Source organism: Triticum urartu, chromosome 6, assembly GCF_003073215.2.
Source record: "Triticum urartu cultivar G1812 chromosome 6, Tu2.1, whole genome shotgun sequence".
In the NCBI taxonomy this organism is placed as follows: Eukaryota; Viridiplantae; Streptophyta; class Magnoliopsida; order Poales; family Poaceae; genus Triticum; species Triticum urartu.
The window spans coordinates 550,480,065-550,505,881 of NC_053027.1; the positions used below are offsets into that span (position 1 = coordinate 550,480,065).

Here is a 25,817-nt window from a genome sequence, read left to right on the forward strand (position 1 = left end):
GGCCCTTTCCGTGAAGGAGCATGAAGATGAGAACCGAAAGAGGCGGCGAGGATCAATCGTCGGCCGTCTTTGCATTTCTCGGAATCGCCATCTCGGGAACGAGATGTTGATGCAAGACTATTTCGCAAATAATCCAACTTATCCAACACACCTCTTCCGGAGAAGGTACCAAATGCGCCGATCTCTTTTTGTGAAAATTGTTCAAACTTGCGAGGCCAATTGTCGGAATTTTTACTCAAAGAAGAAATGTCGCAGGCTTGAAGGGATTTAGTGCATATAAAAAAAACTCAGCAGCTATGCGTGTAATTGCATACGACATTCCGGCTGACTATGGCGATGAGTACCTTCGCATTGGTGAAGATACCACAATTGAGTCAGTGCGTAGGTTTGCCAAAGTGATCATCCGTATCTTTGGTCCTGAATATCTTCGGGACCCAACGAAGAAGACAAAAAAAATTGATGGCATCTAATGAGACAAGAGGTTGGCCTGGCATGCTAGGTAGCATTGACTGTATGCATTGGACTTGGAAAATTGCCCGAAGGCATGGCAGGGAATGTATTGTGGCAAGTCTCATGATGCAACAATTATACTAGAGGCCGTAGCATCCGAGGATTTATGGATTTGGCATTGCTTTTTTGGTATGCCGGGTACTCTCAATGATATCAATGTGTTGCAACGGTCTCATTTGTTTGCTAGGCTTGCTAATGGTGATGCTCCTTCTTGCAACTACACTATCAATGGGCATGAATACTCAAAGAGATACTATCTTGCAGATGGTATATACCCTCCTTGGTGCACATTTGTCGAGAGCATCAAGGAACCCACAACTAGGAAACAATGTGAATTTGCAAGGGTGCGAGAGGCGGCCCGAAAAGATATTGAAAGAGCATTCGGGGTTTTGCAATGTAGGTTTGCCATTGTTAGTGGTCCTGCTCATTTTTGGGACAAGCGGACCATGAAAAATATCATGACATGTTGTGTTATTCTTCACAATATGATTCTTGAAGATGAGAGAGGCATGAACTTGGAGTTATTCTACGACAATGTAGGTAGCCGTGTCAAACCAGTTAGAGACCCTAACCACATTAGAGCTTTTCTTCAGACCTACAAAGAGATTGAAAATGCAAACACCCATTTTCAATTTCAGGAGGATCTCATTAAGTACCATTGACAAAGGGCTGGGCAGTAACAAAATTCATTGTTCTATTTATTTTCATTTAATTCATGTGTGATTTGTATTCGGGACAAGTTTTATATTGAATTATTTAGTTTGCTTCGGTGATTTGAATAATTATTTTTAATGTGAATGATTGTTGTATTGTGGTATTGATATTTTTCTGAATATGTGCGAATGTGTCAAATTCAGCTCAAACCGCATCTGATTTGCGGGCCGACGCGAGCGACGGCCGAGCAGACCCTGCATAACGGAACTGAATTGCACCGGCCCGCAAAACCGTTTTTCCGCGAACAGTAAACGAGTTTTGCGGGTCGGCAATATACGGGGTCTGCTAGAGATGCTCTCATGGCCCCGCTCCGCTCAAGCATTCCTGGTCAGCTGTCGCCTACCCGTGACCCGCGCGGCCGCATCTTTGGCCTGCTGCCACAATGCGTGCGCGCGGTGTTGCCCGCCTCTCATCCCCTCACCCCCTATCTTGGCTATCGTCTTCCGCCACATCGCTGGCACGGAGTCGCTGCCTGCCTTCGCAGACGATCACTTTTTTCGGGTACCCGGAAGAACTGAATGATTTTTTCGGTCTATATAGCTTCTGTCATCTATCTAGGCAAAGGCATATTCGGTTCTCATTTTTGTAAACCCGACCCATAGACCGAATTAACCGAAACGAAAAATCCCAAAACCCGAATGCCCAGGCTGTTCTGAGGATTTGCCTGCCTCGGTTTTCAATAAAATGGGACGGGGGAAAGTCCCTTTCAGTCAAAAAAAAAATATCTGACGAACAGGTCATACGGGCGATAGTGTCAACTTCACGGCGACGGCATCCAACCGCTTCTCGGCCATAAAACCGGAGAGCTTAGGCTTAGCGATAAGGATCTCACTAACAACTGGCTGAAAAAATTCGAGCCGGTTCTCCCAGCAAATCCGCCAAAAAAGATCACCATTTCTTCGGCGCGGATCACCCCATCCATTCTCCATCCGGCAGCTAGCGCCGGTAAGCTCCGCTGATCGACCCCTCTTCTTCCGTTCATCATTTCGCGGTGATCGGATATTCTGATCTCGGTGGTGAATCCTAACGTTGTTTCAGCGTCACTCTTGAAAATCCAAGGGGATGGAGGTCATCCGCGGGCCGATTCTGCCGCGCTGCGCTGCGCCTGCTCTCACCTCCGGCTCTCGGATCGGCGGCCAGCTGCTGAGGCGCGTGCGCATGCGGAGGAGGGCTTGCGGTGGTGTCTCGCCAGGTGACGGCTACGACGGCGTGTCGCGCAGGTTCTTCGGTGCCCCGACCCAGCAGCACATGCACAGCACAAGCGCCTGGCCTGTTCGCTGCAGCTACGGCTCGTCATCTGACGGGGACGGCGCCCCGCCGGCGAATTTCGACGCCAGCGGCGAGGAGTTCGTCGACTCCAGCGTCATGGAGGCTGGTAGGTTGCTTGTGCTATTACAACGATGATTAACTATCTGAGTAATTTGGCTTCTGGTTAGTTCGCTTCTTCGGCGATTCAGTGATTGCTTGCATCTGTTTTCACAGTTGAGCTCAGATGCGTGTCAGATGGTTTTGTGATAAGAATGCGCGACGGAAGAAACCTTAGATGTGTCCAGAATAATCCCCGCGTGCTAAGACTGCGCGATTCTACGCCTCACCATGCTATCGTGCTCAAGATGGAAGATGGAAGCGATCTTCTGCTCCCCATTATTGTCAGTATGTACCCTGTTCTTGCCTTGCCTGGACACATTTTGCAATTCTACAGATGCTTTTCTGAATGCGCAGTTAGTATTACTGATATGTGCCCACACTAATCTTCCAGTGGAGACACCAAGTATTATGCTACTGGCCGCCCTTCGGAACATTCGAATTGTAAGGGTTTGGTTTAGCTAAAATATTCTCCAGATACTAATTAGCGCCCACATATTTACAGTTCTAACCGGCCTTTTTTTCCTGTTTTTGAACTGCGTTGCATTGCGGGGACTTTCTAGCCAAGGCCAACAATTTATAATGTGGTAAAGGAGATGACCGAAATGATGGGATATACGGTGAGTTTAATACGAAATAGTCGGAACTACCTTTCCAAACTTATCTTTGACTGCATTGCACCAAGTATCTTTGTACTTTATTGATGTGCACTGATGCTGTTGTGTAATTACATTAAAGGGTGCATGATCTTTTTTATTGTGGGGGAATGGATGCCTGATCTGGTAATCATACAATGAATAACATGCACCTATTTGTCTAAATAATAACCTATTGAGAAATTGCATATTTTCTGGTATATATGTATTCGTTTGATAATAATAATATCTACTTCCATCTATCACTTTGATTATATAATACTTGTGTTCCAGGTACGTTTGGTGCGGATTACAGAAATGGTGCATGATGCTTACTATTCTAGATTGTATCTTGCAAAGGTAACACCACTTGAAAATACACTGTCATTTTAATAAGAATTATGATTATCTCTCAAGTACAACATCATGGTATCCAGATTGGAAATGAAGAAGAGACTATTAGTTTTGATCTCAAGCCATCAGATGCCATCAACATTGCTTTCCGGTGCAAGGTATGCATTTATCTATGTTACTGAGTAACTGCTGATAATATTTTGGTTTTCACCTATAGGTATTGCTTGCATCTGAAGGTGTTGTCTTAACCTCTTTGGCCTGGTGGGATTTGTTATGCTATCTATTTTGTATTTTTGGTGATCTCGTTTTGCAACCTTGCCGGTTGTGCACCACAGATGATCTGAATAGTATGATTTGTGAGTAGAGAAAGCCATTCGCCAGTCGTGTAAGTCAAGGGCGGTAAATGGTGTTGCTGCCAGTTTACTTGCTGCGTGCTGTTGTTCATGCAAGCTTATTTTCTCCTCCATGTTGTTATATTTTTTGGCTGTGTGCATCCTCAAAGTCTCTGACTATGTCTTGATATTGTGGGCGTAACTGATATCATTTTGATATTAATAAATTACCCTTTGTTGAAAGAAAAGAAATTCCTGAAGTACGAAATTGGTGCTCTGTTTCTTCATGGAACCTTATTATACTTATTAATTCAAGTTCCTCTATCTTTGCCCTCAGGTTCCTATACAAGTCAATAAGCGCATTGCATACAACAACGGTCTGAAAGTTATACAACCAAAGCCAACTGGGAGTTACGTGAACTCTGACCAAATCCAGTACACAAGACTGGACAAGTAAGATGGCAAAAATAACTTTCATAGGTTCCTGTCAGAATAAGTGTTTCATAGGTTATGTGAACTCTGACCAAATCCAGTACACATACACATCATTATCATTTTGTAGGCCTGGTGACCAGCCTTGCTTTGAAGCCCAGGAATTTGATTTGGTCCGCGGCATGCTTATTGCTGCTGTCGAGGAGCGCTATAAAGATGCTGGTAAGTTACTGATGTCTTGTACAAATAAAATTCACGCATTCCCTATGTTGCAAATTTTTTTTTCAGGCTTGACCAACAAAGATTAACAGTTATCTTTTGTGTAATCCTTGTAATAATGGATAATATCCTTTCTCATGTTACAATTTCAGCTCAATACAGAGATCGCCTTCTCATGTTCCGGGCAAACAAAAAGAACACAATATAACAGGTTAGAACTGAGAAGTCCTCTGCTTTTTTCCTGAAGCAAGGGGAGGTGCTCTGCCAAATCACTCACTACTAACTACAATTTTCATTTGTCATATTCAGAGCCTGATGGGGGTGTACATAGTGACCTTTGCCAAGGAAATAGAAGCTCTAGCAAACATAAAGAAGTACGATGTGAATATGTACATAGCTAATGACTGTAACTTTTAATATTTTCCTTTTTTGAAGACGGGTTGTACAGAAAGCTCAAACATCGATCGAATTACTTACATTTTTTTGGGTCGGGGGGGGGGGGGGGGGGGGGGGGGGGGGGAGCGAGGGGGTCAGACGACTCCCTTAGTTCCGGTGTAGAGATATCAATAGAGGCTACTCCCTCCGTCCCATAATATTATGGGATGGAAAGAGTAGCATTTACGTCCTTATCGAAAAAGAAGAAGAAAAACTGCACTAGATCCGCTACTCCTAGGAAATATGCAACTTGTATTTTCAGGTGACCATAGTCCAGTATATATACACATATAGGTGTGCTACAATATGCGGAAAGCCCCTCAAACTCACGGTGAATCAACAACAATGTGTTTTGAGGGATATAAGAAATGTGGTGATCTAGTCTGAGCATAAGTAAAGTAACCCGAACGCACAGAAGAGAAATAATTTGATATTGCACACCAGCGGGCACGAAAAAAGCATCGACACCAATATGCTTGGTGAGCTAGCTCATGCTTCACAGCGTCGCGCGCAATACTGATAGCAGATGTAATGTATGACAATAGTGTAGTAACAGACATACCAAACTCTCGAATTAACCATCGTAACCAAGTCACCTCTACTATAAAAAAGAGTCATAGCTCGCAACTAACCCTCTATACCCGAATGGGAAACTTCATTTTGTTTATTCGTCTTTCAAGCATTGAGAGAACCGTCAAGAAAAACACAGTAAGCAAAAGGTGATTTCGATCCAAGGGATCACTAGCCCACGTAGCATCCGAATATGCATGAACCTGTAATGAACTGGAGCGGGGAAAGAAAAAAGACGGTGAGAGATCGTACCACGAAATATTGTAGAACACAAAAAGGTGACTATAGGGAATCAAAGTGGGGGCAGAGACAAACTAACTCAAAATATGGACATGATATGAGATATGCGGATGAGAGGCAGCTAGATATACAAGGCTCCCAACAACATGACGGTAAAACATCTGAGGGATCACCATCAGAAGCATGGTTGTGAACACTGAACTCCATGGGAGTCTCAGCAGTGCGCTATTCAGTAGGAGCATCACGAGCATGAAGATGTATATACTTTTTTGGGGGGAAATAAAGAAGCCATTAGGGGTAGAGAAAATCTCAAAGCCAAGAAAGTAGTGAAGCGGGCCAAGATCAAACATGAGAAACTGCTAAAATGGTCCTTAACAAAGGCAATGTACTCAAGTTCGTCGTCAGTGATGATCATGTCATCAACGTATAGAAGAAGAGTTCGCCCGTGAGGTGAAAGTGAACAAATATTCATTGAAAAACCAGCAACATTCACGATAAAGCCAAAATGCCCCCAAAATGCCCAAACAAGGGACTGCTTAAGGCCATATAGAGAGCGAAGAAAATGACAGACCATGACATCAGAAATAGAATTCCCAGTTGGTGGCTGCATATAAACCTCCTCACACAACTCACCATTAAGGAATGCACTTTTAACATCATCATGAGATACAGACCAATGGCTAATAGAGGCCACAACAAGAAGTGCGCGAACTGTAGTCACATGGCCCACAAGAGCACTCATCATAATCACGACCACACCCCACCGTAGCTCGCCATCCCAGCAGCCGTCGGTGAGTTCCCGGGAAGCCACGCCCACCGCACCTCCTCTCTTTCGTCCCTCCATTCCACGTGCAGCTGAGAACAAAGGCCAGAGCGACGACGCGACGCAGGGAGACAACGGTGGCTGCACAGCACTCTACGCGTGCGCGAGACTTGCATATCAGGGTGGGAACAGATGGATCCGGAGGATGGCTTGCTGGAGGCGACGTTCCCGGCGATGGACGGCGGCAGCGGTGTCATTCAACACAACAAGGAACAAGACAAATGAGAAGGAGGCGACGTGCTTGTCGGCAGTCGCTGGTCTCCGAAGGCGCGGGAGAGGCGATGGGGTCGCTCGGGATCGAGCTCCTGCTTGGGGGAGTGGAGGGAATGGGTGACAGGGTGAAGCGAATAGTGGGTGAAGGAGAGAATGTGGTGCACGAGTGAAAAAAAACGGTCGGGCGACTTCGCCCTTGACACGAATGAGTCGCTGGGATGACATGGCGAGTCACATGCGCCAAGATGTGTGCGTTCAATCCAGCAACAATAAGGGTGTTCGAGCTGAGATCCTTAAGAACTAAGGTCATTTTTTATCAATTTCGTTTTATTTCTACAATAAAACCAAATCATAAACTTTTTTTGAGTTGAACCAAATCACAAACTGAAGAATTATGAGCATGATTGGTTTGATGCCAAAAATTGGCATTGCCAACATTTGATAAATGACAAATATTGACTAGTGTTTAGTTGGTTACCATGTTTACTTGATATTGCCAATTTTTGACTTGCAAGTATCGGCAATGCCAAATGTTGGCATCAAATCAATTATCCTTGTAACTCAATTTTTTTTTGAGTTGATCCTCCTAACTCAATCAATATCCAGATTTTTTTTGAGGGATGGAAAGACAATTATTCAATCAGCACCTGCAGTGGCATACACAAGATGTCGGGGGTATCTAAGAACCACAAATGGCGCCCCAAATCAAGATTAACAGCGGCCTTTGCGAGTTCATGTGCCTCCCAGTTTTTCTCTCTTCTTTCATGACTGAACTTTACTGCAGCAAACTCCCCCGCCTTCTTCTTTATATCTGATATAATAGCTGCACTTTGTCCAAGGTAAAGGCCCCTCAGATGGTTGATAGTAGATAAGCAATCAGTAACAACCTGCACCTTGTTGATATAGAGATCTGATGCTAGCGCAAAAGCTTCCCTAAAAGCCATAGCCTCCAGCGTCTCGGCCTGAACCAAATCCTGAAGCACAACCGCAGATGAGCCCTGATAGTGACCCAGTTCATCGCGGCAGACGACAGCAATGCATCCTCTGTCATTATTTCTTGAGATAGCAGCATCATAAAGGAAATATGCCCTAGAGGCAATAATAAAGTTATTATTTATTTTCTTATTTCATGATAAATGTTTATTATTCATGCTAGAATTGTATTAACCGGAAACATAATACATGTGTGAATACATAGACAAACAGAGTGTCACTAGTATGCCTCTACTTGACTAGCTCGTTAATCAAAGATGGTTATGTTTCCTAACCATGGACAAAGAGTTTTTATTTGATTAACGGGATCACATCATTAGGTGAATGATCTGATTGACATGACCCATTCCGTTAGCTTAGCACTTGATCGTTTAGTATGTTGCTATTGCTTTCTTCATGACTTATACATGTTCCTATGACTATGAGATTATGCAACTCCCGTTTACCGGAGGAACACTTTGTGTGCTACCAAACGTCACAACGTAACTGGGTGATTATAAAGGTGCTCTACAGGTGTCTCTGAAGGTACTTGTTGGGTTGGCGTATTTCGAGATTAGGATTTGTCATTCCGATTGTCGGAGAGGTATCTCTGGGCCCTCTCGGTAATGCACATCACATAAGCCTTGTAAGCATTGCAACTAATGAGTTAGTTACGAGATGATGTATTGCGGAACGAGTAAAGAGACTTGCCGGTAACGAGATTGAACTAGGTATTGAGATACCGACGAGCGAATCTCGGGCAAGTAACATACCGATGACAAAGGGAACAACGTATGTTGTTATGCGGTCTGACCGATAAAGATCTTCGTAGAATATGTAGGAGCCAATATGAGCATCCAGGTTCCGCTATTGGTTATTGACCGAGACGTGTCTCGGTCATGTCTACATTGTTCTCGAACCCGTAGGGTCCGCACGCTTAACGTTACGATGACAGTTTCAATATGAGTTTATATATTTTGATGTACCGAAGTTTGTTCGGAGTCCCGGATATGATCACGGACATGACGAGGAGTCTCGAAATGGTCGAGACATAAAGATTGATATATTGGAAGCCTGTATTTGGATATCGAAATTGTTCCGGGTGAAATCGGGATTTTACCGGAGTACCGGGAGGTTACCGGAACCCCCCGGGAGGTAAATGGGCCTTAGTGGGCTTTAGTGGAAGAGAGGAGAGGTGGCCAGGGCTGGGCCGCACGCCCCTCCCCCCTAGTCCGAATAGGACAAGGAGAGGGGGGCGGCGCCCCCCCCCCCTTCCTTCTCTCTCTCCTCTTTCCCCCTCCCGAATCCTATTCCAACTAGGAAAGGGGGGGATCCTACTCCCGGTGGGAGTAGGACTCCTCCTGGCGCGCCCTCCTCCTGGTCGGCCGCACCCCCCTTGCTCCTTTATATACGGGGGCAGGGGGGCACCTCTAGACACAAGTTGATCTTCGTGATCGTTCCTTAGCCGTGTGCGGTGCCCCCCTCCACCATATTCCACCTCGGTCATATTGTAGCGGTGCTTAGGCGAAGCCCTGCGACAGTAGAACATCAAGATCGTCACCACGCTGTCGTGCTGACGGAACTCCTCCCCGACGCTTTGCTGGATCGGAGTCCGGGGATCATCGTCAAGCTGAACGTGTGCTAGAACTCGGAGGTGCCGTAGTTTCGGTGCTTGGATCGGTCGGATCGGGAAGACGTACGACTACTTCCTCTACGTTGCGTCAACGCTTCCACTTCGGTCTACGAGGGTACGTAGACAACACTCTCCCCTCTCGTTGCTATGCATCACCATGATCTTGCGTGTGCGTAGGAATTTTTTTGAAATTACTACGTTCCCCAACAGTGGCATCCGAGCCTAGGTTTTATGTGTTGATGTTATATGCACGAGTAGAACACAAGTGAGTTGTGGGCGATATAAGTCATACTGCTTACCAGCATGTCATACTTTGGTTCGGCGGTATTGTTGGATGAAGCGGTCCGGACCGACATTATGCGTACGCTTACGCGAGACTGGTTCTACCGCCGTGCTTTGCACACAGGTGGCTGGCGGGTGTCAGTTTCTCCAACTTTAGTTGAACCGAGTGTGGCTACGCCCGGTCCTTGCAAAGGTTAAAACAGCACCAACTTGACAAACTATCGTTGTGGTTTTGATGCGTAGGTAAGATTGGTTCTTGCTAAGCCCGTAGCAGCCAAGTAAAATTTGCAACAACAAAGTAGAGGACGTCTAACTTGTTTTTGCAGGGCATGTTGTGATGTGATATGGTCAAGACATGATGCTAAATTTTATTGTATGAGATGATCATGTTTTGTAACCGAGTTATCGGCAACTGACAGGAGCCATATGGTTGTCGCTTTATCGTATGCAATGCAATCGCCCTGTAATGCTTTACTTTATCACTAAGCGGTAGCGATAGTCGTAGAAGCATAAGATTGGCGAGACGACAACGATGCTACGATGGTGATCAAGGTGTCGCGCCGGTGACGATGGTGATCATGACGGTGCTTCGAAGATGGAGATCACAAGCATAAGATGATGATGGCCATATCATATCACTTATATTGATTGCATGTGATGTTTATCTTTTATGCATCTTATCTTGCTTTGATTGACGGTAGCATTATAAGATGATCCCTCACTAAATTATCATAGTAAAAGTGTTCTCCCTGAGTATGCACCGTTGCGAAAGTTCTTCGTGCTGAGACACCACGTGATGATCGGGTGTGATAGGCTCTACGTTCGAATACAACGGGTGCAAAACAGTTGCACACGTGGAATACTCAGGTTTAACTTGACGAGCCTAGCATATAACAGATATGGCCTCGGAACACGGAGACCGAAAGGTCGAGCGTGAATCATATAGTAGATATGATCAACATAATGATGTTCACCATTGAAACTACTCCATCTCATGTGATGATCGGACATGGTTTAGTTGATATGGATCACGTGATCACTTAGAGGATTAGAGGGATGTCTATCTAAGTGGGAGTTCTTTAGTAATATGATTAATTGAACTTAAATTTATCATGAACTTAGTCCCTGATAGTATCTTGCTTGTTTATGTTTGATTGCAGATAGATGGCCTGTGCTGTTGTTCCGTTGAATTTTAATGTGTTCCTTGAGAAAGCAAAGTTGAAAGATGATGGTAGCAATTACACGGACTGGGTCCGTAACTTGAGGATTATCCTCATTGCTGCACAGAAGAATTACGTCCTGGAAGCACCGCTGGGTGCCAGGCCTGCTGCTGATGCAACTGACGACGTTAAGAACGTCTGGCAGAGCAAAGCTGATGACTACTCGATAGTTCAATGTGCCATGCTTTACGGCTTAGAATCGGGTCTTCAACGATGTTTTGAACGTCATGGAGCATATGAGATGTTCAAGGAGTTGGAGTTAATATTCCAAGCAAATGCCCGAATTGAGAGATATGAAGTCTCCAATAAGTTCTATAGCTGCAAGATGGAGGAGAACAGTTCTGTCAGTGAGCATATACTCAAAATGTCTGGGTATAATAATCACTTGATTTAATTGGGAGTTAATCTTCCGGATGATTGCGTCATTGACAGAATTCTCCAATCACTTCCACCTAGCTACAAGAGCTTCGTGATGAACTATAACATGCAAGGGATGGATAAGACAATTCCCGAGCTCTTCGCAATGCTAAAAGCTGCGGAGGTAGAAATCAAGAAGGAGCATCAAGTATTGATGGTCAATAAGACCACTAGTTTCAAGAAAAAGGGCAAAGGGAAGAAGAAGGGGAACTTCAAGAAGAACAGCAAGCAAGTTGCTGCTCAGGAGAAGAAACCCAAATCTGGACCTAAGCCTGAAACTGAGTGCTTCTACTGCAAGCAGACTGGTCACTGGAAGCGGAACTGCCGCAAGTATTTGGCGGATAAGAAGGATGGCAAGGTGAACAAAGGTATATGTGATATACATGTTATTGATGTGTACCTTACTAATGCTCGCAGTAGCACCTGGGTATTTGATACTGGTTCTGTTGCTAATATTTGCAACTCGAAACAGGGACTACGGATTAAGCGAAGATTGGCTAAGGACGAGGTGACGATGCGCGTGAGAAATGGTTCCAAAGTCGATGTGATCGCGGTCGGCACGCTACCTCTACATCTACCTTCGGGATTAGTATTAGACCTAAATAATTGTTATTTGGTGCCAGCGTTGAGCATGAACATTATATCTGGATCTTGTTTGATGCGAGACGGTTATTCATTTAAATCAGAGAATAATGGTTGTTCTATTTATATGAGTAATATCTTTTATGGTCATGCATCCTTGAAGAGTGGTCTATTCTTATTAAATCTCGATAGTAGTGACACACATATTCATAATGTTGAAGCCAAAAGATGCAGAGTTGATAATGATAGTGCAACTTATTTGTGGCACTGCCGTTTGGGCATATCGGTGTAAAACGCATGAAGAAACTCCATACTGATGGGCTTTTGGAACCACTTGATTATGAATCACTTGATACTTGCGAACCGTGCCTTATGGGCAAGATGACCAAAACACCGTTCTCCGGTACTATGGAGAGAGCAACAGATTTGTTGGAAATCATACATACAGATGTATATGGTCCGATGAATGTTGAGGCTCGTGGCGGATATCGTTATTTTCTCACCTTCACAGATGACTTAAGCAGATATGGGTATATCTACTTAATGAAACATAAGTCTGAAACATTTGAAAAGTTCAAAGAATTTCAGAGTGAAGTTGAAAATCATCGTAACAAGAAAATAAAGTTTCTGCGATCTGATCGTGGAGGAGAATATTTGAGTTACGAGTTTGGTGTACATTTGAAACAATGCGGAATAGTTTCGCAACTCACGCCACCCGGAACACCACAACGTAATGGTGTGTCCGAACGTCGTAATCGTACTTTACTTGATATGGTGCGATCTATGATGTCTCTTACAGATTTACCGCTATCGTTTTGGGGTTATGCTTTAGAGACGGCCGCATTCACATTAAATAGGGCACCATCGAAATCCATTGAGACGACGCCTTATGAACTATGGTTTGGCAAGAAACCAAAGTTGTCGTTTCTTAAAGTTTGGGGCTGCAATGCTTATGTGAAAAAACTTCAACCTGATAAGCTCGAACCCAAATCAGAGAAATGTGTCTTCATAGGATATCCAAAGGAGACTGTTGGATACACCTTCTATCACAGATCCGAAGGCAAGACTTTTGTTGCTAAATTCGGAAACTTTCTAGAGAAGGAGTTTCTCTCGAAAGAAGTGAGTGGGAGGAAAGTAGAACTTGATGAGGTAACTGTACCTGCTCCCTTATTGGAAAGTAGTACATCATAAAAACCGGTTTCTGTGACACCTACACCAATTGGTGAGGAAGTTAATGATGAAGATCATGGGACTTCAGATCAAGTTGCTACTGAACCTCGTAGATCAAACAGAGTAAGATCCGCACCAAAGTGGTACGGTAATCCTATTCTGGAAGTCATGCTACTAGATCATGATGAACCTACGAACTATGAAGAAGCAATGGTGAGCCCAGATTCCGCAAAATGGCTTGAAGCCATGAAATCTGAGATGGGATCCATGTATGAGAACAAAGTGTGGACTTTGGTTGACTTGCCCGATGATCGGCAAGCAATTGAGAATAAATGGATCTTCAAGAAGAAGACTGACGCTGACGGTAATGTTACTGTCTACAAAGCTCGACTTGTTGCAAAAGGTTTTCGACAAGTTCAAGGGATTGACTACGATGAGACCTTCTCACCCGTAGCGATGCTTAAGTCTGTCCGAATCATGTTAGCGATTGCCGCATTTTATGATTATGAAATTTGGCAGATGGATGTCAAAACTGCATTCCTGAATGGATTTCTGGAAGAAGAGTTGTATATGATGCAGCCGGAAGGTTTTGTCGATCCAAAAGGAGCTAACAAAGTGTGCAAGCTCCAGCGATCCATTTATGGACTGGTGCAAGCCTCTCGGAGTTGGAATAAACGCTTTGATAGTGTGATCAAAGCATTTGGGTTTGTACAGACTTTTGGAGAAGCCTGTATTTACAAGAAAGTGAGTGGGAGCTCTGTAGCATTTCTGATATTATATGTGGATGACATATTACTAATCGGAAATGATATAGAATTTCTGGATAGCATAAAGGGATACTTGAATAAGAGTTTTTCAATGAAAGACCTCGGTGAAGCTGCTTACATATTGGGCATTAAGATCTATAGAGATAGATCAAGATGCTTAATTGGACTTCCACAAAGCACATACCTTGACAAAGTTTTGAAGAAGTTCAAAATGGATCAGGCTAAGAAAGGATTCTTACCTGTGTTACAAGGTGTAAAGTTGAGTAAGACTCAATGTCCGACCACTGCAGAAGATAGAGAGAAAATGAAAGATGTTCCCTATGCTTCAGCCATAGGCTCTATCATGTATGCAATGCTGTGTACCAGACCTGATGTGTGTCTTGCTATAAGTCTAGCAGGGAGGTACCAAAGTAATCCAGGAGTGGATCACTGGACAGCAGTCAAGAACATCCTGAAATACCTGAAAAGGACTAAGGATATGTTTCTCGTATATGGAGGTGACAAAGAGCTCATCGTAAATGGTTACGTTGATGCAAGCTTTGACACTGATCCGGACGATTCTAAATCGCAAACCGGATACGTGTTTAATTTAAACGATGGAGCTGTCAGTTGGTGCAGTTCTAAACAAAGCGTCGTGGCGGGATCTACATGTGAAGCGGAGTACATAGCTGCTTCGGAAGCAGCAAACGAAGGAGTCTGGATGAAGGAGTTCATATCCGATCTAGGTGTCATACCTAGTGCATTGGGTCCAATGAAAATCTTTTGTGACAATACTGGTGCAATTGCCTTGGCAAAGGAATCCAGATTTCACAAAAGAACCAAGCACATCAAGAGACGCTTCAATTCCATCCGGGATCTAGTCCAGGTGGGAGACATAGAGATTTGCAAGATACATACGGATCTGAATTTAGCGGACCCGTTGACTAAGCCTCTTCCACGAGCAAAACATGATCAGCACCAAGGCTCCATGGGTGTTAGAATCATTACTGTGTAATCTAGATTATTGACTCTAGTGCAAGTGGGAGACTGAACGAAATATGCCCTAGAGGCAATAATAAAGTTATTATTTATTTCCTTAATTCATGATAAATGTTTATTATTCATGCTAGAATTGTATTAACCGGAAACATAATACATGTGTGAATACATAGACAAACAGAGTGTCACTAGTATGCCTCTACTTGACTAGCTCGTTAATCAAAGATGGTTATGTTTCCTAACCATGGACAAAGAGTTGTTATTTGATTAACGGGGTCACATCATTAGGTGAATGATCTGATTGACATGACCCATTCCGTTAGCTTAGCACTTGATCGTTTAGTATGTTGCTATTGCTTTCTTCATGACTTATACATGTTCCTATGACTATGAGATTATGCAACTCCCGTTTACCGAAGGAACACTTTGTGTGCTACCAAACGTCACAACGTAACTGGGTGATTATAAAGGTGCTCTACAGGTGTCTCCGAAGGTACTTGTTGGGTTTGCGTATTTCGAGATTAGGATTTGTCACTCCGATTGTCGGAGAGGTATCTCTGGGCCCTCTCGGTAATGCACATCACATAAGCCTTGCAAGCATTGCAACTAATGAGTTAGTTGCGAGATGATGTATTACGGAACGAGTAAAGAGACTTGCCGGTAACGAGATTGAACTAGGTATTGAGATACCGACGGTCGAATCTCGGGCAAGTAACATACCGATGACAAAGGGAACAACGTATGTTGTTATGCGGTCTGACTGATAAAGATCTTCGTAGAATATGTAGGAGCCAATATGAGCATCCAGGTTCCGCTATTGGTTATTGACCAGAGACGTGTCTCGGTCATGTCTACATTGTTCTCGAACCCGTAGGGTCCGCACGCTTAACGTTACGATGACAGTTTCAATATGAGTTTATATATTTTGATGTACCGAAGTTTGTTCGGAGTCCCGGATATGATCACGGATGTGACGAGGAGTCTCGAAATGGTCGAGACATAAAGATTGATATATTGGAAGCCTGTATTTGGATATCGGAATTGTTCCGGATGAATGGATATCGGAATTGTTCCGGATGAAATCGGGATTTTACCGGAGTACCGGGAGGTTACCGGAACCCCCCGGGAGGTAAATGGGCCTTACTGGGCTTTAGTGGAAGAGAGGAGAGGTGGCCAGGGCTGGGCCGCACGCCCCTCCCCCCCTAGTCCGAATAGGACAAGGAGAGGGGGGCGCCCCCCCCCCCTTCTCTCTCTCCTCTTTCCCCCTCCCGAATCCTATTCCAACTAGGAAAGGGGGGGTCCTACTCCCGGTGGGAGTAGGACTCCTCCTGGCGCGCCCTCCTCCTGGCCGGGCGCACCCCCCCTCCCCTTGCTCCTTTATATACGGGGGCAGGGGGCACCTCTAGACACAAGTTGATCTTCGTGATCGTTCCTTAGCCGTGTGCGGTGCCCCCCTCCACCATATTCCACCTCGGTCATATTGTAGCGGTGCTTAGGCGAAGCCCTGCAACAGTAGAACATCAAGATCGTCACCACGCCGTCGTGCTGACGGAACTCCTCCCCGACGCTTTGCTGGATCGGAGCCCGGGGATCGTCATCGAGCTGAACGTGTGCTAGAACTCGGAGGTGCCATAGTTTCGGTGCTTGGATCGGTCGGATCGGGAAGACGTACGACTACTTCCTCTATGTTGCGTCAACGCTTCGGCTTCGGTCTACGAGGGTACGTAGACAACACTCTCCCCTCTCGTTGCTATGCATCACCATGATCTTGCGTGTGCGTAGGAATTTTTTTGAAATTACTACGTTCCCCAACACATCAACCATCAGCTTAAAATGTCCCTCTAGAGGCGGAGTCCAGGTTTTCCTTCTGTCCCCTGTAGGTTGATGTACTACAGTGGAGGTCGCCGTCCCAGCAGGCCGGCAAGGAATTAAGGCAAGGTCTGCTAGGAATTTCTGAATGAAACTGAAAGTCGACAGTGGCGAATGAAATTCTTGCTCATGTATGGCCTTCCTCCTAGCCCACCATATTGACCATAAAGTCACGAGCAGCAAAACGAAGTCATCTTCCTTCAAAGAGTCCATCATCACCATGAGCCAGAGCCTAGCGTCAGGGATGTTGCAAGCAATTAAATGTTCGACAAGGTCCTCATCCATCAAACCCCACACACACTTGGCCATATTACAGTCTATCAGAGCATGTCGCCATGTGTCTTCTGCTGAGTTGCAAATTTGGCAAACATTAGAATCCGCCATCTTCCTATGGTGCCTGACCCCTTCAGTGGGAATTGAATTGCGAGCAAGCCTCCATGCAAAGTTCCTGATCCGACCCAACACTTTAACCTTCCAGAGTTTCTTCCAGTGGCTCTGACTGTCGCTGGAATTAGAGGGCGCCGCCCTGCCTTCAAGCCAGTCCTCCCTCCTTTTCTTCGTGTCGGCTAATAATCTGTAAGCTGATCGAACACTGAAAACTCCGTTGCGTTCATAGTGACATGCCCATAGATCGTCAACATTTCGAGCACTGATTCGTATGTTCAGGATCACAAACGCATCAGGAGCCTGCATATGATGCAAAACTTGCTGCCGATCCCATGTTTTAGTCACCTGATCAATGAGGTCACTCACTAATTCCGGCGGACCCGTCGATCTTGGATGCAGAGTTCTGAGCATAAAGTCCCGAGGCAACCAATTGTGTTCCCAAATTTTGATAGACTGCCCATTACCAACTCTCTTTATAAGCCCTTGTTTTAGAACAGATAGCCAGCACAAACAGCTCTCCAAACCTGTGAAGGGTGAGACCCAAGCTCAGCATTCAGCACGTCACCCTCTGGGTAGTAAACAACGCGCAAAATCCTGGCACTAAGTGAGTTCGGGTCCTTTGTAAGTCTCCAAGCTTGCTTAGCTAGCATAGCTAAATTAAATAATTTAGTATCCCGGAACCCCAAACCTCCCTGGTACTTTGGCATTGTGAGTTTATCCCAAGACACCCACGCAACTCTTCTTTCGCCATTCTTGTTTCCCCAAAAAAAATTCCTTGACATCGTGTCAATCTGCTGGCACAAACCCTGTGGTAACAAGAAACACGACATAGCAAATGTGGGCACTGCTTGGGCCACTGATTTTATCAAGACTTCCCTCCCCGCCGAGGCCATGCACCTCTCAATCCAACCTCTTGCTTTTGACCATAGTCTGTCTTTGATGTACTTAAAGGACCCATTTTTAGATCGTCTGACATCCGAAGGCAACCCCAGGTATCTCTCTGAGAGAGATTCATTGGGCACATCAAGGATCCCCTTAATAATAGTTCTGCGATCATTAGGACAACCCTTACCAAAGAATATACTTGACTTTGCAAGGTTAACTCGCTGTCCAGAGGCCTCACAGTATTTCTGAATAATACCTTTAGCCAGAAGGGCAACATTCTCATTGGCCTTGAACATCAATAAACAATCATTAGCGAACAATAGGTGGTTTACCGGGGGAGCATTTGGTGCAACCACCACCCCCTTTACATCTTCATTCGAGCTTGCACTTTGCAACAGACAAGAGAGGCCCTCAGCTGCCAAAAGAAATAGTAAGGGGAGATAGGGTCACCTTGGCGAATGCCCCGAGTTGGTCTAAATTCATCCAACTTACACCCATTGAGGAGAACATTGGAAATAACTGTCGTGACACATTGCATGACTTTTGCTACCCAGTTTGGGCTAAAACCCAACTTTAACATGAATGCTCTCAGGTAGTTCCATTCCACCCTATCGTAAGCCTTCATCATATCCACCTTCAAAGCACAAAAAGAATTGTTCTTGCTCCTAGACCGCTTCATAAAATGCAAGCACTCATAGGCGGCAATGATATTGTCAGAGATGAGCCTTCCGGGGACAAACGCGGACTGTTCAGGCGACACAATCTCAGGGAGAATCCTCTTCAACCGATTAGCATAAACCTTTGAAATAATCTTAAAGATTACATTACAAAGGCTTATAGGATGGTATTGAATGAGGGAGGTTGGGTTGGGTACCTTCGGGATCAAAACTATGAAAGTCCTATTTATAATCTTCGGAGAATCTTCGCCGTTCAGAACACGTAAAACCACCTTAGTTACCTCATCACCACAAATCCCCAAATTTTTCTGAAAAAACTGTGCCGGGAAACCATCAGGTCCCGGTGCCTTAGTGGGGTACATCTGGAAGAGTGCTTCTTTAATCTCAGTAGTAGAGTAGGGAGCATCGAGCATGGCATTCATGCTAGCATCAACCCTACAAGGGATATGGGACAGAACCTCCTCTATCCCCACCGTACTCTCAGATTTGTACAGATTCTCATAGAACTCGGTGGTCAATGAACCAATTTCTCCCTGGTCGCTGCACATAGTACCATCCTCCATCAATATCCAGATGAAAGAAGTTCATATTTCACCCTTAAATGTGGGCTCATGGACACATAACCCCCTAAAGTCAATTTTGGTACAAATTTGACCCTGAAATCTACAAAACCGGGCAAATCATACCCTTGAGCGGTTTTGAGGCTGACGTGTCACAGTTTAGGTGGTTTTGACTGCTGATTAGGATGTTGACCACATTAGTTTTACTAGGACATATGCCTGTGCGTTGCAACGGGAAGGATAAATTGGCGTGCATCTGCAAGCAAAATACCTCGTGTTTTGGTACAAAGGAAACGCCAATCGGCCCATCCTTCAAAATGCCCACCGATGCAGTACGACATCTGCACGGTGCCACCGCCAGTAGGGAGGCACACGAATCGAGGTTTAGAAAAATTGTGGGGGTCATGTTATACTCTCTTTGCAAGGTATTATTAGACTGATGGACCACTTGGTCTCAGCCGCACAATGATCACAAAATGAGTCTTAGTGCTGATTGTAAGGATATCTCCAATGCGAGGTAATACATATTTTGCCCTTATATAGTTTTGGACCGTAACGCACACGTTCGAACCAAAATGCCTCAGACATTTTTAGGACTCTCATGCTATCCCTTATTTATTCGCTCGGCCTATGGTTAGACCATGTTTTCTCGTCTTGGTATTCCACTGTCAGCGCACATTACCCAAAAAATAAGGATTATGTGTTAGATAGGAAAAATAGTTTTTGGCACACGTCCCCGAAATCCTGTAGCCTTTTCATAAGTGTCTTGCAACATGCACACGTCCTTCTATCTTTTTTCATGCACAATTCCTTCCATCCTAGCATCCCATAATAATCCTCATATCGATCCTCCCATTAATAGCCCGTAATTCCTTTTTACAATGCATGTAGACGTCATGCATCTCATTCCTTTTAATCATCCAATTCCTTCCATCCTTTTATGTATGTCAATATCCTTGCATCCCATAATAATCTTCAAATCCATCCTTCTCCTTTCACTACAAGAAAATTGACATACTGTGACGAAAATCCTTGTGACAGCGGTTCGCAACGTCACCCAAGTACCTAATATGTGACCTCTTGGAGGTCATGTCATTGATTACCGCAAATCGGTGACGATTAATGTCAATGAATGAATTGGGGCATTGAGCGCCACCTGTATGCCAATTTCTATGACGTTTTGCTAATTTCTGTGATGAACCTACTAGTGTCACATATTATTACGAATGTGTGATGCTCTTTTTTTTGTCATATAAGGACAACAACTAGGACCCATCATAACCGCTTCATCAGTTGTTGAGTGGTAAGAACCACGCATCAATGTTTTTGTTTTTTATGTGACCCACGATGTAGTTATTTTGTTCAATGTAATATAAATAAGTTGTAGCTTATTGACGGTGTTTTTGAGCTCACGATATTTTTTTTGAACACAGCACAGACGCAAGCGCTCATATACACGTGCATACACTTACCCCCATGAACGCACGCACGCACCTCTATCCCTATGAGCACCTCCGAAAGACTGAGCCGGCATATCATCTTGAAATTTATGAAGTCAACGTAGGCACCTCGTCGTCGATGGGAACGTCTCCTCCCACTGAATGCACATCGCCGGAAATCCGCGTGAGCTCACGATATGGTAGTACTGATGCAGTACTTGTTTTGTTCTTCTGTCGATGGGAACTTCACTTTACTTACTGTTACTCCTTGTGAAGTCATTGTATGTTTGCACTATCATTTGTCTTCACTGCATGTTCTATTTGGCTTCACCATATCTTCCTACCTGATCCTTACTACCTAGCTGCTATTAGTCTTTGTACTTTCACTTCATTGAATACTTGACTATGGTTTACCTAGTGTAGTCTACCTTCCGCTGCATGGTAATAGGTTTAATTTTATCGTTTATCTTCAAAACTTCTATGTTCTGAAGACTTTCATAAAAATCGCCTATTCACCCCCCTCTAGTCGATATAACGCATTTTCACATATCATCTTGAAATTTATGAAGTCAACGTAGGCACCTCGTCGTCGATGGGAACGTCTCCTCCCACTGAATGCACATCGGCGGAAATGCGCGTGAGCTCACGATATGGTAGTACTGATGCAGTACTTGTTTTGTTCTTTTGTCTAAAAAAAGAGAAAAGGAAAATAAGCAATTCAATGAGTTTGAACCCACAACCTCCATGGTCTTTCCTAACTTGCTTGCCATTAGGCTAGGGCTCACGTGTTGATACATTTTTGTGCTAACATGTTTTTAATGGTATGACATCTATACGACCTACAGTAGCAAGTTATTAATTTGTTTATTAAGAGTCGTGCATGACCCAATATGTTCCACGGGCTATATGGCGATTTGAAAATATTCAAAAACATCACAATTTTTTACTAGTAAACCATCTTAAAATAGAAATATATGGATGCCGTGTATGCACCATACGATCATATCTAACCCATGTTATCTTCACTATATGTGAAAAAACTAAACATGAACTAGAATATATTTTAGTGTTCTCCTACCGGTTTGCACTATTTTTTATGTAACAATGTAAGCGTTTCAAAACAGCCTGACAATCACATTCTTGAATCGCTCGGTTGATGTTTTGGAAGTGATTTGTGCACTCAATGCTGATCGTGGTTGGTGAGGTGGTCGATTTGCAAGGCCGGCGCCTAACGTCGCCCTAATGTTTTTCTACATATTATTATTTTTTGATAAACTGCTATTTCTATCAAAGTTTGCTAATCATAAGAATTGCATTTATATTTGACTGGAAACAGAACCTTCTCTCCACTAAAAATACTTTGACCTCCGTGTTTCTAAAATTTTGCCCATTCCCTCAGTGTCCCGACGTGTCAGTCAACCACGCAATTATTTTTCGCTTTTTTTTCGGCCGAGTGAAACTACCTTGCCCGATTTCTACCTTATCTCCCGACCCCCTCTCCCCCACAACCGCATCCAGAGGCGAGACGAGGCGAGATTGGAAGATCCCGGCGGCGCACCCTGCCTGTAGCCGCCGCCGCGCTCTCGAGCGCCAGCGCCCCGTGCCTTCTCGCACACGGCTGCTCTACCGCGCTCCCTCAAGTCTCGGCCGCCTCGTTCGCTCCCCTCAAGGACCAGTCGTCATGTCTGGCCGGCCGACATCGAAGCCGCCAGCCTGTACAGGCGACATTAATATCTCGCCTCATCCTCGTCGGCCGTGGTCAGAGGCTCCTGCGTCGACCATTCCGTAGCGCCGGCACCGCAACAATTTCCTCCATGTCTGGCTCCCACGAGGCCACGACCAAGCGAGCTTCTTCTGGTTGCCAATGGCGTTGGGAGGCTATGACTGTTGACCCTAATGACGGCGGCATGGAGTCGTATGCACGCGACTTGTTGTTCGGGCAGGCCGCCGTCGCCATGGAGGTGGAGCGCCAGGCTCTCGCTAAGGACGGTGGTGGTCACAGATTCTTTCCTTTCTGCTCCGTATAACCTTCCCTTTTTCTACCAAGTATTTTCTGAAAATTCCATCTGTTGTGCCCAAAATTGATTTCTGGGTAGCGTTTAACTCTTCCCATGTTAACAATGGAGGTCCTCTTTCCAGGTTGCGAGGCATATACTCAGATTTAAACTAGAAGATCTAGGTAAGCTAGATCAAAGATGAAGATGTGATTCACTGCGAGTGGGGAAACAAGTTACATTGCCTTTTTTTGCCCCTTTTCAATGTATTAGTTGCACAGTTGCGCTGAGTTTATTTTCAGCTACTTTCTTAGCCCATGCCAATTATATGTGACTCGACACCCTGTACTAATAACACTGTAATGAATGTAGATGTTATTCCTTCACTCTTCCAAACATTTAGTAACTGTACTCTGCCAAGCAGATGGTATTGGTCGTGAAGAACTCATGCTAAAGAATTTTTAGAAGACCTTCGCTTTTTTGGTAGTCTCCTGTTATAACCTGAAATTGGATTTTGGCTGACAATGTTTACTACTCAGTATTCACATTATGGACCTATTTCTATTTTGCCAATCTAACATGATCACAATTACCGCATTCAGTTGGACAGATTATGCTAAGTGCATGCTAATGCACAAGACTATAAATTATCTATGTGAGATTAAGTGCACAAGGTCTTTCGTAAAAGTCAATGTTAGTCTTTGTTTTTTTGTTGATATGTTTTGAGATAGCTTACCGCTCACGCCAAGTGCTATAGTGAAGGTTAGTCTGAACATTAAAGATTTGTTAGGCATCAAATCATACAAATTGGTGAACATTTGTGGAGATATAGAGAGTGGCCTTGTTATATAGGTTTCTACAAACTATGCATGGATTTTACATTTCCTTCCAATGATGTTTACCTCTGACTTGTGAACAAATAAACTCAAATTTGATCCTTTTGTCATCCATATTGTTTGTTATTTATTGAGCCATTATCTATCATTACGGTAAAAATGCCATATAGGTTTGACAGTACTATTCTCTTGCAAGAACTCCAAGCAATCACTTCATACAAACTAAAATTCTTATTACCCGATTAAATATATATTTGAGAGATAAAGAGGAGGTTGCTTTCTCTGTTCGGTACCTTCCTATTTGAACTAGTGCTGACTTTCGTAAGTCAAATGTTGATTTACTGCTTTTTCTCTGACTTGTTTTACCCAGGCACATAAGGGTTCTACCATGCCAAATACACAAGTACTGGAGGTCTAGGAGGTCTGCTTCACGTATTCGAGCTAAAAGAAAGAATTGAGCAGAAGGGTACGGAGGCAAGAAATGCAAATGGCATGTACTTCTATGTTTTTCACTTTATGTTCTTGTTGTTTATTATTTTCTGGTTTTGTGTGCACAGTGCACTCCTGACAGTTAAATTGAAAACACAATTGAGTTACTGACTCGTTGTCTTATTGATGAAGCTTGCCGCTTTTCAAGATTGATAGATGAAATCTTGCTCTTCCTTATGCATGTTCTTTAACCACTATAACTTGATATTGCATTTGTTGTTTCATTAGCCCATCTGCATGTTTGTCTATACATTTAATAAGGTACTTCTCATTTCAATTTCATAATTTAATCCTCTTGTACCATGTTACTTGTCGATTTTCATGTAATAAGCATGCAACGTTGTTGTGTTCCGTCAATTTTATAGGCACCGGGAGGAGTTAGCTGCAAGACTTGAATCACAAGAAAGAGAGAAAGAATCAAGAAAGTTTGAAGTTCTGAAGAAGAGTCGGCAAGGCAGGAGTGAAATTGAGAACCTAGTTACCTTTCTCTCAATCAAGGGATTGAGCAACTTAGTAGTCCTTGTCCAATCCTGATGGTGCATGAAGGTCATCCTTTTGTGATGGAAGATAGTTGTCGAATGATAACGATCACGAGGACAACACTTTCGTGGTCTTTAGTTATAGTTATCTAAATATTTGTTTCCAACTTGTATATTGTCGTGATTGTCAAACTTGTGAATCAATGTTGTTGGCTTTACTGTTATTTAGAGGATGATTTGACTGAGATGATTGAATTTATATTATGATTAGGCTGTCACGTTTTGACACTGAAGGTCCCATTTTCAGTGACATTCTTTTGCGCACGCCGTCACTAGGAGTAATCTGTGACGGGGATTCCGTGACGATGCTTGTGACGCCCATAGAACGTCACTTAGGGGTAGGTAATGTGTGACGTTATTGACATTTCTTGGCTCGTCATAGTAGGCATGATCTCTTGTAGTGTTTCATAGCCCACAATTCCTTTTTTTAGGACAATGCACGTATGCAACGTCATGCGCCTCATTTCCTTTTAATCATCCCTTCTGACCGTCTAATCCCACACTTCATCCTTGGCTTGTTAATTGTCTACATATTGACGTATATAAATTGGTGTGTTCTGATATACTATAGCGAGGTGGGACTATTGATCCAGGAAAGAACATTATGTAACACAAGGAAAAGATAGCTAGCTGGTTACGTTCTTAGAAAGGAAGAAGAGGTCGTGAGTTCGATACCCTGCTAGGCGCAATAATTTTTGCCGGCTTCTCAAAGCCCACTCTCCTGTTGCCGGGCTGCCACTTCAGCTCGGCCCGAGGCCCACGGCACGAGACTTTAGAAACAGAACAATCTAAAAGGTGGGCTTTAGCTAAAAACAACCTAAAACGTGGGCCTCGCAACAAAATTTCTACCTCATATGGAAATATTCTGATCGTTTTGTAAACGTGGACTCTTGTCGTGGTGGTAAGGCATGTGTTTTCTCCTGTTCTGGTCGTGGGTTCGATTGCCTGACCTTTTCTTTTTCTGCCGGAACGAAACGTGTTATCTGTTCGCCACATATAAAAAAAGTACTGCGGGTTCAATTGTCAAAAATCACACGGACTTTTTCGCAAAAACACCGCGACGGTGAGGTGACTCAATCCGTGCTTTATTATTAGGGAGAGATTCTTACCGACGGCTGTGAGGAGCTGTGGCATGGCATCAGCGATTTTGTCCTCCGCAGGGGCAGCGGCTCTAGTCTGTTGTCGGCATGCAGCCTAATGTTGAATCTTAGTTTGTACGTACATAAGAACATGTTAACGTTGACAGCATGGTAAGGAAAATAACCAAACTAATCAAGAA

At 44.0% G+C, this 25,817-nt stretch overlaps 1 protein-coding gene across 2 annotated transcripts; it reads left to right on the top strand.

Moving 5' to 3' along the window:
- The first annotated feature begins 2,008 nt into the window (after window positions 1-2,008).
- On the top strand, window positions 2,009-5,039 carry LOC125515218 (bifunctional nuclease-like). Of its 2 annotated transcripts, none has more exons than XM_048680657.1 (11): window positions 2,009-2,169; window positions 2,284-2,599; window positions 2,707-2,877; window positions 2,984-3,033; window positions 3,153-3,209; window positions 3,519-3,584; window positions 3,662-3,736; window positions 4,248-4,363; window positions 4,473-4,564; window positions 4,714-4,772; window positions 4,871-5,039. In XM_048680657.1, exons 2-10 carry the CDS (start codon window positions 2,287-2,289, stop codon window positions 4,767-4,769), a joined length of 996 nt encoding a protein of 331 aa, XP_048536614.1. In that variant the 5' UTR covers window positions 2,009-2,169; window positions 2,284-2,286; the 3' UTR covers window positions 4,770-4,772; window positions 4,871-5,039. The 2 variants fall into 2 exon arrangements, with proteins under 2 accessions (XP_048536614.1, XP_048536613.1); XM_048680656.1 differs by having other exon boundaries at window positions 2,013-2,169; window positions 2,263-2,599.
- The last annotated feature ends 20,778 nt before the right edge of the window (window positions 5,040-25,817 follow it).